General features: G+C 41.1%; 1 protein-coding gene across 1 annotated transcript; it reads left to right on the top strand.

Annotated features, from left to right (window-relative positions):
• The first annotated feature begins 6,558 nt into the window (after positions 1-6,558).
• Positions 6,559-6,900, top strand: LOC136128747 (putative G antigen family E member 3). The gene is given in 1 exon segment (XM_065884631.1): positions 6,559-6,900. A coding segment is annotated over 1 exon segment (342 nt).
• Positions 6,901-15,305: the final 8,405 nt, after the last annotated feature.

Here is a 15,305-nt window from a genome sequence, read left to right on the forward strand (position 1 = left end):
AGACTTCAGAGGGTTACATTTGAGAAGTCTTGAAAGACAAGAGTTTGCTAAGTAGAGCAGTGGATGGGGGAGAAATTCCAAGAGGAGGTAACAGCACAAGCCAAGGCATGAGGGTCCTAGAGAGGACGGAGTACTCAGAGCTAGAGTCCTCAGGGTGAAACCATAGGGTGTCTGACCCAGTCTGGAAAAGTCATCCTTCCATTACGAAGTCTGAAAAACACTACCAGTCTAGTCCGATTTATCTGCTCTCATTTGACCCAGGTAGAGAATTCTTTTGTGTGGGCCCCAACCAACAAAGACCTCTTACTGTGACTACTGCCTGAAGATTGCCCATGTTTACATATTGAGATGAGCGGTCCTCTCTCCCACAGTCATAATCAGTCCCATCACTGGGCCAAGGCTACAGGACACGTAGCTTCGAAAGTGCCTAGAAAGATGTGACCGTCAGACTTCCCTGGTAGTCCAGTGGTTAGGAATCGAGCCTCCACTTAAGGGGGCATGGGTTCAATCCCTGACTAAGATTCCCTCATGCCGTGTGGCCAAAAAAAACGAAAAGAAAAGAAAGAAAGATGTGGCCATGGCCCAAGGTAATGCTTCTGTGGACTGGAGAATACAGACAATAGAATGGCTGTGACTTCTAGTCTCAGTCTGGCTAATTGGTACAGCTGTCCCTACACAACAGTCAGATGTAGTGAGTGACCGCCACCAAAAAAAAAAATGTGTGTGTGTGTGTTTGTGTGTGATCTTTAAATTTTAATAGCTATTCAGACAGTCCTTAGAGAGAGAATTGGCAGCTTGGACCTGGAGGCTGCTCCCCCCACCTGTCTCCAGGCACCGCAAACACAGCTGTGTAAGAAGGAGACAAAGCTTCCAAGGAAAGAAATGATACAGTCTGGGGGGGAACAAACAATGGAAGTGCCTTTCTCACAAACCCACTTGGGACAAGGCCTGTCTAGCAACAACAAAAATGAGCAAGAAGGATATGATCAGGATTTTTTTTTTTTTTAAGAAAAAAACTTCACCGTGAAGTAAGACCATTCCAGACCCAACTCAGCGGCCACTTTAAAACCATTTTTTAAGGATGAGACAGATCACACCATTCAAGTTGAAGGGAGAACAAGGTAGCACGTGTTTCTGGCAAGTTTCACATTCAGGTGCTGTCCGCGCATGGAGACGAAATGAAAAGACGATTTATGCTCTGTCATAGAACTCGGAGTTCCCCACACGAAACGCAGGAGTCCCTGGGAAAGTGCCTAGAAACTTCTTTATCTGGATTTCTCCAGGCTGCAAAGCGCAGGCATTTTTAAAGTTCAACTCTTGAGAAAAAAGTCAGCAGAGGCAAGATTTCCACAGATGTTAACAGTTCTAGAGTGGTCAGGGGGCTGCGGCTCTCCGAAGAAAGGGAAATTCGAAGAGGGAAAGAAGTCGTTTTGGAAGAAGAAAACCCAAGCAAGGAGGTATTTTCGGTATCATTTAAATCACAAAATAGCACGAATGCGGTCTCTGCCTGTGCGCTACCCAAACGTCGAGCTGAATACCACTGAACGCTGGTTTGAAAATTTCCATTTTTGTAATTTGCTTTCCTTTGTTAAGCCAAGACTTGAGAGAAACCTGGCAGCCGTCTCCAAAGTCTGGCACGATTTCCCCTCCGACGCACTCGGTTGGTGGGGATGAGGAAGGGACCGCACAAGAGAGGAGAGAGAGGGAAGGAGGTGGATTGAGAAGTGCCCGCCGGGGGCTGCGGAGGGAGCGGGCCGCAGCCTCTCAGTCAGGGGGTTTGGCTCCACCTACAGGAAGCCGAAAGCGCTCGAAGCAGATCCCTCTGCTGCCACGGAAACCAGGGGTGTCGGCGACTTGGGCAACTGCTGGAGAATTTTCCAGCCAGTGGGAAAGGGGTGTAAGGAGCTGGCGGTAAGGAGTCGGGAGGTAGGGATCTCCATCACCAGGTCCACGGCGGCATATCAGATTCAGCACAGGGGTTCGTATTTGGAGGAAAAAAGACTCCATGCCTCCTCCTGTAACCTATGACTGATTTCACTGGTTACATGTAAGCCCCATTTGAGGACAAGGGCAGTTTCTATTCCCAGTCCAGGCCCATGACATAGCCAGTGTACTCAACTGCTCAATGAACAAATGAATCTAACCCACTGGATAAACACTCGGTTAAACAACAGCGATCTAATGTGATAACAATCATATACCCCCACCCCCCCCAGCTATATTTATGAGTTGTCAGGCATTTTGTTAATGGCTGTAATTGCTTAAAAAAAAAAAAATCCTGCACCATCTACACTATTCCAGTGTTCTACCTCCAATATAGGTAGCACTAATTAAGTACCACTCATTTCGTCTGATGCTCTGAATTTGAAATGAGTAAACAGAGGCTTGGAGAGGTTTTTTTCCCTGGGTCAACCAGTTTGTTGGTGATAGAACTGGTTCGGGGCTAAATTTTCCTGACCTTCTCTCTGGTGTTTGTTTTCTAAGGCAAGAGAATTATTCTGCCGGACTGTGGATTGACCTGCACGGATACGCTTAGCCGATTGGCTCGCTCAGGCGGAAATTGGCTTCCCCACCTGCCTGTTGTCCTGTCCCTCAGCTTCTGTCTCGGCTTCTGCGAGACGCCAAGGCAGCCGCTCGTGCTGCTTTACTCCAAAAATCAAGTGCTCCTGGAGCTGGTGCCCACTGGTTGCTAAACTTATGAATCCATTTTTTTTTAAAGCCTAAAGGACAGAATCTTTGAGCTTGCAGATTTGTAAGCTACAAACAGGCAGATGCTGTGTTTTAGCAAACCAGGTGTCTTATATCCAATATCTAGCACATCTACTTATCCAAAGTGCTTAATAAGCAGTTATTGAATTTCCCAATGATAGTTATAGACGAAGATAATATTTACCAATTGAAAAAGAATTTTTGCTGTAGGCAGTTAGCACTCAGTTTCCAAATTTAAAAAAAGTGAAGATTCTTCCTGTAAATGAGACTCCATTTGCATTGTGTCAGATAAATGATGATGTAGTGAAAGTTGGAGATCAGAAGATCCAGATTCTAACCACAAGCCATCTATAAGATGGAAATAAATAATACTGTCATGACCTCCAAAAGGATTAGACATGAATCATTATTACAATAATAATCACAGTATTAATAATAGTTTTTTGTGCTATTATTAAGTGCTTACTACATTCCAGGCTCTCTATTAACCACTTTAAGTGCATTATCTAATTTATCCTTGTAGCAACCCCATGAGGGTGACAATTATTATGCCCGTTTTACAGAATGAGAGAACAGAAGCTCATAAACATTAAGGTACTCACCTACAGTGACACAGTGGTGAGGCCAGTATTGGAACCCAACTCCTACCTGACTCCACACTCCTAAATGTTATGTTACACAATAGATACCTATTGGCTGATTCCATGCTGGTGGCATTCAAATCTCTATCTCTAGTTCTTAGTTCTCATGGGAACTCTATACTTTTATTTCCAATTACTGAAATAATACCATTAATTGTATGCTCCACTACTGTTTAAATTTAGAAGGACCTAAGCCAAACTCCTTCTTTTCTTTCATAAGCATTTACTCAGAGCCATCCATATTCAGGCCTCCAAGCTTGGTCTAAGGCAATGGTTCTCAACTGTGGTGGGGGGGGGGGGCGGTTTGCCCTCCAGGGGACATCTGGCAATGTCTGGAGATAATTCTGGTTGTCACAACCAGGGGTAGGGGGATGCTATTGGCATCTAGTGAGTGGAGGCCAGGGATGCTACTAAACAGCCTACAGTGCACGTGACGTTCCGCCACGACAAAGAATTATGTAGCCCAAAATGTCAATAGAAGTGAGTTTAAGAAACCTTGGCTTAGGAATATGGAGATGAATCAGGCAGATATCATCATTAATCATCTGCTATGGGAGATGTATGTATAAATTTGAGGCACAAAGTTTATGCAGATTCTCGTGTCATGACAAAGGATAAGTGCCCCAAAGCTCATAAAGAGTTATGGGGTTTACTAGGGGCTGGGGAAGGCTTGGTGGAGGAGGTGGCACTTGAGCCAAGTGCAAAGAAGAGAGAAGATCTGGATTCTGGATAAAAGGACAGTGTGCAGGGTGTGGGTGTATGTAAGGAGGTTATTTTAATTGAAGTGGAGGAGGTGTGAAGAGGTGTAGTGGAGAAAAGGAGGTAATGTTTTGTTGGGGCCAGATCAAAGCGCCTTGAGTGCAAAGACTTCAGTTGTAAGTAATGGGAAGCCATCTAACATTTTCACATGGGGGGATAATGTGATCAAAATGTTCTGGGGGGATGAATCTAGCAGCTGAATGGAATCGGATTGCAGAGAATAAGAAGCCGGAGGCAGGAAGACATGTTAAAACACTACTATCATATGTCTTGCTATTAAAAGGAAACCACTTAGCTCTTTTCGTTTTTATTAGTAGCAACCAATAACTGAGTGATTACTGTGATTCAAAGCCAAACACTATATATACAATCTTACTTAGTGCTGCCCTCTGTCACAAGGATCTCCCCATTTTACAGATAAGGGGATGGTCAGAGTGGATAAAAAGTGGCAGGGCCAGGATCTGGCTACCAAAGCCTGCACTCCTAACTGCTTTGTATGCTGGGTACAAGGTTGGGATTCTTAACCTCTTGACCAACCCAGACTGTCCTTTCTAAGGCAGACAATAAAACAAGCCAGCCCAGGCCCCACTGGGAATGGGAAGGTCTAGGACAAACAGCCTCAGGAAATCTGCTTCTTCTTGGCAGACAGAGCTGACGGTAGGGAGAAAGGGGGTGTTTCTCTGGGCTAATTTTGGGGGCATGGGGAGCATAGGCATATGCCTTATTACAAACACACCTACAGGATAGATTCCTTTAATTTATTTGGAGGTAAATTGGTTCCTCCGGGGGGGATGGTAAATGAGAGCAAAAATGGGGACGTCTGAAGCAAAGATCGAGCTTCTCATGTCAGGCATCTCTTGGCTGATGAGGTAGCAAGCAGAAGACATGAAGTGGGGGATAGAAAGGCTGTGACTCAGAAATTCCTTGTTTACTTGGCTCCTGAATAGATTGCTAACTGGATCCAGGTGTGTGCTCTGGTTTTGTTTTAGAGCCTCTTCGCCACAGGCAGGGAAGGAGAGGAAAGGTGTGGACCATATCCGTAGACAGAGTGGGTGGCAGCATTAGAATTGGTGGAGGTGCTGACAGAGGCATGGCCATATATACTAGCTGGCTATGTGGGCTTGTGGTGACCTGCAACTAGAGTGTCTTTGGTCACCCAGGGCATCAACTTTTGTCATGAAAAAAGATTCATAGCAGGAAGTTAGAGAAGGATACGACCAAAATGGTGGCCACCACCGAGTAGCCAAGGACCAGTAGGTAGAGTACATATGAGAACATCCTTGAAAACTTCCAGGTCTACCTGGAAGGAACTGAGATGGTGGAAACTCTCACAGAGCAGGCAGCGGAAGAGTCAGAGAGACTTCGATGGCCTTTGATGGCCATTCATTTCACGGTGACTCTCCATCGCAGGATAATCTTTAAACTATTTTGGAAAGTTTGTGATCTACAACTTAAAGGTCAAAGGCTCCAGGATTCCAGAGTTCCAGTTCTTCTTTCTAAAGTCCCACAGTGTTAAACAAACATAAATTCTTGCCACGATCGCTTAGATTTGACAGCTTAATAAATAGATTAAAAAAAAAATTCAAGACACAATCTCCTCTGTAGACCAAAACTCCTGAAGGTCAAAGATTGAATCTGCACCTTCAAACTCAAGAGGTGCTCAAGAAGTACCTGCTGAGTTAAACTCAGTGCAGTGTTCTCCTGAAACATCAAGAGTATCCACTAGACGCAATAATGTAATTTTTAAATCCAAATTTTATTTTCACCTCATTAAAAAAAAGCCTAACCTTATGTATCAATATGCCTGTTTTCACAAAGCCTTTGCCCACAGTCTGTAAGTTGTCCTAATACTAAGACCAAATGACAAAAAGCAAATGTGTTTTCCCCGGAGAAAATCTGGAAGAGGCAATTATACTAGACATACTACTCAGAAGGATCTGTTTCAGTGTTTTTGCTTTTGTAAGTAGCATCATTAGGCCTCTTCAAACCAAACAGTGACCTGAGAAAAGAGTGAAAGCCAGAAAGCAAAGTTCTCCAGCCTCTAGAGAGCTAAATGGCTCTAGCCTCTCCATTTTGTTACCCTACATGGGATGTTCCATATGGAGATGACGAATGAGACTCAAAGCACAGCTCTCTGGGCTTGAGGGTCTCACACAACTGAAAATGTCCCTGGTCATTTCACACACACCCCACCCTTCAAACCAGCTACCTTGAATCCAATCTGGTGGATGATGTATTACTTAACCTTGAAGTACCATGTTAGCTTCAAGTTTTTATTGAATACTTACCATGCATATGGTGCAGACTTAGAAGATATAGAGGTAAGAAAAAAGACCAACAGCAGCTGTGCAGGGCAGATCGTGTTCTTGCCATTTGGATTCTTCCTTGCTGAATGAAACTCAGCCAATAGATCCTCATAGCAATACTCCTGGGAGTTAAGTTGGGAAATATGAGTGGGCATGTCAGAACAAGATCCAAATCTGCAGGAAGAAGAAATGATGGAGAGTCTTCCCAGCCAGTTAGACCTCTGGTTGCTCAGCAGTCCAGTGATAAACAACCTCAACTAGAAGAACCACAAACTGAGAGTCAGGATATTATACCTGCTTATGACATTGAAGATGAAGGAGCATCTGTAGCTCAAAGGGCTGATATGGAAGCTGATCAGTAGAAACTGGTTCTCTTGAAGACTGTGGATGAGCCTGGAGGTGGTCCTGATGTCAAGAAGGAGATTCTACCAAGTCTAGAGCCTGTTAAAATGCCAGAAGCTGGTGAAGGACAACCACAGACTTAAACAGAGACAGACTGAAGCCAAGCATGCTGTCCTTGTGTCGGAAATTTGACTGCTAACCATCTCTCAATAAAGTTTTACAACTTAAAATAAAAGGAAAAAGGAAAAAAAGGCCAAAATAGGACCCTGGCCCCCAAAGTTTGGCTTATAAGCTAGTTGAAGAAAACACAGTGAATATGGATGAAGAGAAGAAAATATTTGTTCCTCAGACACTTACTGAGTGCCTTCTTTGAGCCAGGCTCTGTGCCAGACAACAGGGGTACCAAAGCTGAATTGGTTCCATTTTGTTCAGTTCAACACTTGTTATTCATTCACCAGGTATTTATTGAATGTATTTGTAGTAGACCACTGCTTTTCAAGCCTTAATGTGTATGGAGATCATCTGGAGATTCTGATTCCAAAGGTCTGGGGTAAGGCTTGAGATTCTACATCTCCAGCAAGCTCCCAAGGAATGCCAGTGCTGTTTGTCCCTGAACTACTCTTTGAATAGTAAAGGACCATACAATGTTTTAGTCCTTTGCTATACCGGGGAAAATAAGATAGCCATGGCCCCTGCCCTGATGAAGCTGATATTCTAACAATGAATATAAATATTAAACAAGGACTCACAGTGAAATACAATATTAATGGATGTTCAAAGTCTTTGGGGGAGCATTTTGTGAGGGGACCTAATTTCACCTAGGAATCAAAAAGAAAAAATAAAAAAGCTTTCCTGAGGAAGTGATGTTTAAGCTGATAGGAATTTGCAAACAATAAAGGAGGAAGAATATTTCAGGTAGAGGGAACAGCATGTTTGAAGGCCTGGAGGTGAGAGAAAGCTTAGATATTCAACAAATATTTTGAGTTTTACCATTTCCAGGCTCTGAGTGTAAGACCCTGCCCTGGACAAAAGCACAGTGGGAGAAACGGACATGGAAACAGATGACTTCAAAACAATGCAGCAAGAGTTCTAACAGTGGTGAGCACAGGGTGCCAGAGGAGTACTGAAGAGGATTTCCTAACCCAGCCCAGGAGAGAGAACATTTGAACGGAGCCCTTGCAGATGAGTGGGAATAAGGCAAGAGAAAAACATGTGGCAAGGTGGGAGATCTGGTCCTTGCTGCTGAGGACACACAGTCTAGTGGGGTAGTTGGCAAGTTGTGTCATATGATCCTGATTTTAATACAATTTAATCATTGTCTGGGAACAGTGCCTGGCACATAGTAGGCACTCATTAAATATGTATTGAAAGGATGAATATCTAAATGCCATGTAAGTGATAGACTCAGGATGTCCTAGACATAATTGGGTACTAAGTTGTTACCAACTCCAAGTGCCCTAAGAGTTCAGAGCACTAGGGTGTGAACAAGAACTGGGCTTGAAGGAAGATTAGAATCTGTGGGATGTAGGGGAGATCAGTAGACATCCATCCTGAAAAGGAAAAACTACCGGTTCATGGCTGGGAGTAAAGGATTAAAAAAAGAAAAGGGGGCTTGCCTGGTGGCACAGTGGTTGAGTCCGCCTGCTGATGCAGGGGACACAGGTTCGTGCCCCGGTCTGGGAAGATCCCACATGCCACGGAGCAGCTGGGCCCGTGAGCCATGGTCACTGAGCCTGCACGTCCGGAGCCTGTGCTCTGCAAAGGGAGAAGCCACAACAGTGAGAGGCCCGCGTACCGCAAAAAAAAAAAAAAAAAAAGCACAGAGCAGGGTTTCTTAATCCAGGGCCCATGGAGCTTCTGGGGCATCTATGAAGCCCCAAAGATTATATGCAAAGTCCTAGGTGAATATATATGTAGGACTATTTTTCTGGGCAAAGAGACTAGAACTTTATCAGATGGTCAAAGGAGTCCAGTGACCATTATTAGGTTAGGACCCTTGGGGAGAGAACAGGTAGCCTATTCTAGGTAGCCTCTGAACCACTTACTGATTACAAATAATTGTGTCAATGGAATTCCAACACAGAAAACCTCAGTCTGAGTGTGCTGGATGGTTGCAGCACTGCCTTTGAGTGGCATTTTAGCAATGTCCTTGCTGCTACTTATCTATCCAGACTTGTCCACATCGTCAGGGTATCCTCAGCAGCTGATGGAGGTGCCTCCTTCCAAAGGCTATTTATATGCACCCAAGTCCTTCCCCTTAATGAGTTTCCAGAGGGGACAATGGCCTCTTGTTAGATTGTCAACTGTTGACATTTCTCTGATCTTTTCTCACAGTTTCCGTTGAGCAGCAGTTGCTGCAGCCTCCTGAACATCGAACAGGCAATTAATTGGTACAGATTTAATAAATGTATTAGAGAAGGAAGCTGCATGTTTATGGACCACTTTCATGGTCATGCATACTGGACAAGGCATTTTTCCACCAACCTACTTATGCTACCACAGTGAACACAAAATTTACATATCTGGAAGAAAACAGTATTTTTCTGAAACATTAATAATAAATGCAGGAAATTTGTCTGTTATGGGTAAACGTCTCCATAGCTTAACTTTGCACCATTCTTTTTTGGCTAAAAATATCTACAGTGTTGCCCCTTATCATCTTCCTTCTAAAATATACTGGTAATTGAAATGGCCCTTCTTTCATCAAGAACTGGGGTTTTGCAAAATAGCAATGAGCAATCCCTCTGTTTGAGGATGCAGGCAATGTTTAAAGCTCTTAGAATAAAATAACCTTAGAGTAGAAACCTTAGCAACCAGGTTGTACTAATAGAAGTATAATGTTCAAAATGAGGGCAGCGATAGTCCCTGTCTCCCCAGGGCTAGACATACCATGTAAGAAATATTTTTTATTCAGTACTTAATGCTACATTAGAAGAGGCATAGCAATAGGCACATGAGGCTGGTGATCTTGAAATGAAGGCGAATGGCAGTAGCTAACATTCTCAGAGTCCTTACTAAGGGCTGGGCGCTGTGCTTTGCATTGTACATTTAATCTTCACAACCACTCTACTATTATACTACTATTAATAGTAGGGCACTACAATTATTATCTCCATTTTACAAATCAAGAAACTCAGGTCATGCAGATAGTAAGTGGTGGAGCCAGCATGACACTTGTTCTTTCTGACTCCAGTGGACCCTCAGCATAGGCAGCTGGTGTATTTTCAGTTAATCTTGCTAGAGATGATTGGTAATCATGAAAATAAAATCATTGCCACTGTGTGTGTGTGTGTGTGTGTGTGTGTGTGTGTGTATTAGTCGTTTCACTAGTCAGTACACACACACTGTGAGGGCAGTGACCATATTAATTATGCACATATTTACTTCTAAGGTTTAGCACAGAGCTGGGCACAAGGTAGGTCTTTCTTACATCTTTTACTGAATAAAATAACTAATTTCAACTATCACCCTGATACCAAAACCAAAGATGTCACAAAAAAAGAAAACTGGAGGCCAATATCACTGATGAACACAGATGCAAAACTCCTCAACAAAATACTAGCAAACAGAATCCAACAGCACATTAAAAGAATCATACACCATGATCAAGAGGGGTTTATCCCAGGAATGCAAGGATTCTTCAATATATGCACATCAAACAATGTGATACATCATATTAACAAATTGAAAGAGAAAAAACATATGATCATCTCAGTAGATGCAGAAAAAGCTTTTGACAAAATTCAACACCCACTTATGATAAAAACCCTCCAGAAAGTAGGCATAGAGGGAAATTACCTCAACATAATAAAGGCCATATATGACAAAGCCACAGCAAACATCATTCTCAATGGCGAAAAACTGAAAACATTTCCTCTAAAACCAGGAACAAAACAACGTAGTCCACTCTCACCACTACATTCAATATAGTTTTGGAAGTTTTAGCCACAGCAGTCAGACAAGAAAAAGAAATAAAAGGAATTCAAATCAGAAAAGAAGTAAAGCTGTCACTGTTTGCAGATGACATGATACTATACTTAGAAAATCCTAAAGGTGCTACCAGAAAACTACTAGAGCTAATCACTGAATTTGGTAAAGTTTCAGGATACAAAATTAATGCACAGAAATCTCCTGCATTCCTATACACTAATGATGAAAAATGTGAAAAAGAAATTAAGAAAACACTCCCATTTACCGTTGCAAAAAAAAGAATAAAATACCTAGGAATAAATCTACCTAGGAGAAAAAAGACTTGTATGCAGAAAACTATAAGACAATGATGAAAGAAATTAAAGATGATACAAACAGATGGAGAGATATACCATGTTCTTGGACTGGAAGAATCAACATTGTGAAAATGACTATAATACCCAAGGCAATTTACAGATTCAATGCAATCCCTATCAAACTACCAATGGCATTTTACACAGAACTAGAACAAAAAATTTCACAATTTGTATGAAAACTCAAAAGACCCTGAATAGCCAAAGCAATCTTGAGAAAAAAAAACGGAGCTAGAGGAATCAGGCTTCCTGACTTCAGACTATACTACAAAGCTACAGTAATCAAGACAGCATTGTACTGGCACAAAAACAGAAATATAAATCAATGGAACAGGATAGAAGGCTCAGAGATAAACCCACGCACATATGGTCACCTTATCTTTGATAAAGGAGGCAAGAATATACAATGGAGGAAAGACAGCCCCTTCCATAAGTGGTGCTGGGAAAACTGGACAGCTGCATGTAAAAGAATGAAACTAGAACACTCCCTTACACCATACATAAAAATAAACTCAAAATGGATTAAAGACCTAAATGTAAGGCCAGACACTATAAAACTCTTAGAGGAAAACATAGGAAGAACACTCTATGACATAAATCACAGCAAGATTTTTTTTTTTTTTTTTTTTTTGGCAGTACTCGGGCCTCTCACTGCTGCGGCCTCTCCCATTGCGGAGCACAGGCTCCGGACGCGCAGGCTCAGCAGCCATGGCTCACAGGCCCAGCCACTCCACGGCATGTGGGATCCTCCCAGACTGGGGCACAAACCCGTGTCCCCTGCATCGGCAGACGGACCCCCAATCACTGCGCCACCAGGGAAGCCCCAGCAAGATCTTTTTTGACCCACCTCCTAAAGAAATGGAAATAAAAACAAAAATAAATAAATGGGACCTAATGAAACTTAAAAGCTTTTGCACAGCAAAGGAAACCAGAAACAAGACGAAAAGACAACCCTCAGAATGGGAGAAAATATTTGCAAACAAAGCAACTGACAAAGGATTAGTCTCCAAAATATACAAGCAGCTCAGTATCAAAAAAACAAACAACCCAATGCAAAAATGGGCAGAAGACCTAAATAGACATTTCTCCAAAGAAGATATACAGATTGCCAACAAACACACGAAAGGATGCTCAACATCACTAATCATTAGAGAAATGCAAATCAAAACTACAATGAGGTATCACCTCACACCAGTCAGAATGGCCATCATCAAAAAATCTACAAACAATAAATGCTGGAGAGGGTGTGGAGAAAAGGGAACTCACTAATCATTAGAGAAATGCAAATCAAAACTACAATGAGGTATCACCTCACACCAGTCAGAATGGCCATCATCAAAAAATCTACAAACAATAAATGCTGGAGAGGGTGTGGAGAAAAGGGAACCCTCTTGCTCTGTTGGTGGTAATGTAAATTGATACAGCCAGTATGGAGAACAGTATGGAGGTTCCTTAAAAAGCTAAAAATATAACTACCATATGACCCAGCAATCCCACTACTGGGCATATACCCTGAGAAAACCATAATTCAAAAAGAGTCATGTACCACAATGTTCATCGCAGCACTATTTACAATAACCAGGACATGGAAACAACCTAAATGTTCACTGACAGATGAATGAATAAAGATATGGCATATATAAACAATGGAATATTACTCAGCCATAAAAAGAAATGAAATTGAGTTATTTGCAGTGAGGTGGATGGACCGAGAGTCTGTCATACAGAGTGAAGTAAGTCAGAAAGAGAAAAACAAATACCGTATGCTAACACATATATATGGAATCTTAAAAAAAAAAGGTTCTGATGAAACTAGGGGCAGGACAGGAATAGGGACGCATACATAGAGAATGGACTTGAGGACAAGGGGAGGGGAAAGGGTAAGCTGGGACAAAGTAAGAGAGTAGCATTAACATATATACACTACCAAACGTAAAATAGATAGCTAATGGGAAGCAGCTGCATAGCACAGGGAGATCAGCTCAGTGCTTTGTGACCACCTAGAGGGGTGGGTTAGGGAGGGTGGGAGGGATATGCAAGAGGGAGGGGATATGGGGATATATGTATACATATAGCTGATTCACTTTGTTATACAGCAGAAACTAACGTAACATTGTAAAGCAATTATACTCCAATAAAAATGTTAAAAAATAATAACTGATTTCAGAATGCTTCAAAAACCAATTCACCCATCAGATTATTGAGACTGTAGGGGAAAAGGACATTCTTGGGGGGTATAAATTGTTACAAGTCATTTTAGAGGACACTTTGGAAACAATGATCAAAATGTGAAATGTGTAAACCCTTGACCACAGCTATACATCTAGGAATCTATTCAAGCTATTCTATAGAAATACTGATACATATGTAAAAAGATTATGTGTGTGTACACACATACAAAGATATACATATAAATGCAAAGATATTTATGTATGTATGCATACAAACATTTATTTGCAAAGATACATATATATATACACACAAAGACATATACATTTATTTGCAAACATATATATATATATATATATACACAAAGATACGTGTGTATATATATACATTTATACTTGTGAGTGCACATTCATTACAGTTCTGTTTGTATTAGGAAAATAAAATGGAGACAACCTAAATGTCCATCAATATGCGAATGATTTTTTAAAATTATCATACAACCATACAATGCAATACTATGTAGACATTAAAATACTGGAGTAGATGTATTAGGTTAACTATATGAAACTGTCAATTCCTTCCTGTTTAGATCTACATAAATAGCAGTTTCACATGGTTCAACTTCATCTGTGTACAGATATGAACAATTTCTAAGCATATTAGAAACTGAAAAAGGCAAGTTGCAAAGCATGATGTATTTATGTTAAAATATAAGAAACAAAAATATAGAAAATAAATGAGAGATACTCACCAAAGAGTTAACATGATTATTTCTGGGCCTTTTACAATGAGAATTTTCTTTATAATTTCTTTTAAAAATATGTTTACCACAAGTAATCCCAAAGTGTTTCTATATTTTGTAAGCATTTTTTCTGATCTACAAATTCCAAAACCCATGAACTCACCATGTTTCTCCACTGGCACAGATGAGGAGAGTAATGAAGAATTAGCTTTAATTATTCAGGCAAAGAAACCCAGATTATTATGAGAACAAGGCAAAAAGCAGAACTTTGTCTTGGATTATCTCGAGACAATTGCCTGAAATTTTCCTGCTTATTTTTCCTGTTTGAACCTGGCTTTTCAGACTAATGTGAGGTGATCTGTTTTTCTGTGATTCAGAACCTCCCAGAACTTGGCAGGCAAAGAAATACAAAGAAAGGAAGAAAAGGAAAGGGAAAAAGTTGCGGGGGAGCGAAAGAAGATGGGCAGAACTTGAGAAGGCTTTATAAAGTAATACAACACACCCCATACCCTCTGGGAACAAAGGAACAAAGCTGATGGGAGACAACAGATGTTCTTCCCAAACCATGAAAGCATAACACTCTACACCCCAAACTCCTCATTCCAAGGAGTGGCTAATACCTCTTACTAGAATACCTGTACAACAAAGGATTTGTTTTTCCTTTTTCCTTAGATGATAGATGTGAAAGGTAAAATCACTGTTACCAGGTACTTATCAAGTGTGAGTTAGCCAAATTGTTGGTTTCTCTCGATTCTTATTTCTCTAAATCAGTTTTATTGAGGTAGAGTTGACATAAGGTAAAATGCAACCACTTTAATTTTACATATCCATGAGTTTTGACAAGTAATACACTCATAACCACCTCCAAAGTCCATTTTGGATGAGGTTCCATCATCCAAAAACGTTTCTTTATGCCGGTCAATCCCCACTCCCACCTCTGGCTCCGAACAGCCACTCTTCTGCTTCTATCATTACAGATTATATTTGTCTTCTCTAACATTTCGTATAAATAGAATCATACAGTATGTACCCTTTTGTGTGTGTGTCTTCTTTCACTCAACATAATGTTTTTGAGATTCACCCATCTTACTGTGTGCATTTATAGTTCATTCCTTTTTTTTTTTTTTTTTTTGTAGTTCATTCCTTTTAATTGCTGATTTCCATTGTATTCCATTGTCTGGCTACGCTATAACAACAGTTTATGCATTCACCTATTGAAGAACATTTTGATTACTTCTAGTCTTTGGCTATTATGAAGAAAGTTGCTGTGAACATTAGGTTGACTTACTTTTGCAGTAAGTAAGGGGTAGTTTTTTTCCAATATAAAGTCATTTGTTTTCAAATTAGCAATAAA

Source organism: Phocoena phocoena, chromosome 1 (assembly GCF_963924675.1).
Source record: "Phocoena phocoena chromosome 1, mPhoPho1.1, whole genome shotgun sequence".
In the NCBI taxonomy this organism is placed as follows: Eukaryota; Metazoa; Chordata; class Mammalia; order Artiodactyla; family Phocoenidae; genus Phocoena; species Phocoena phocoena.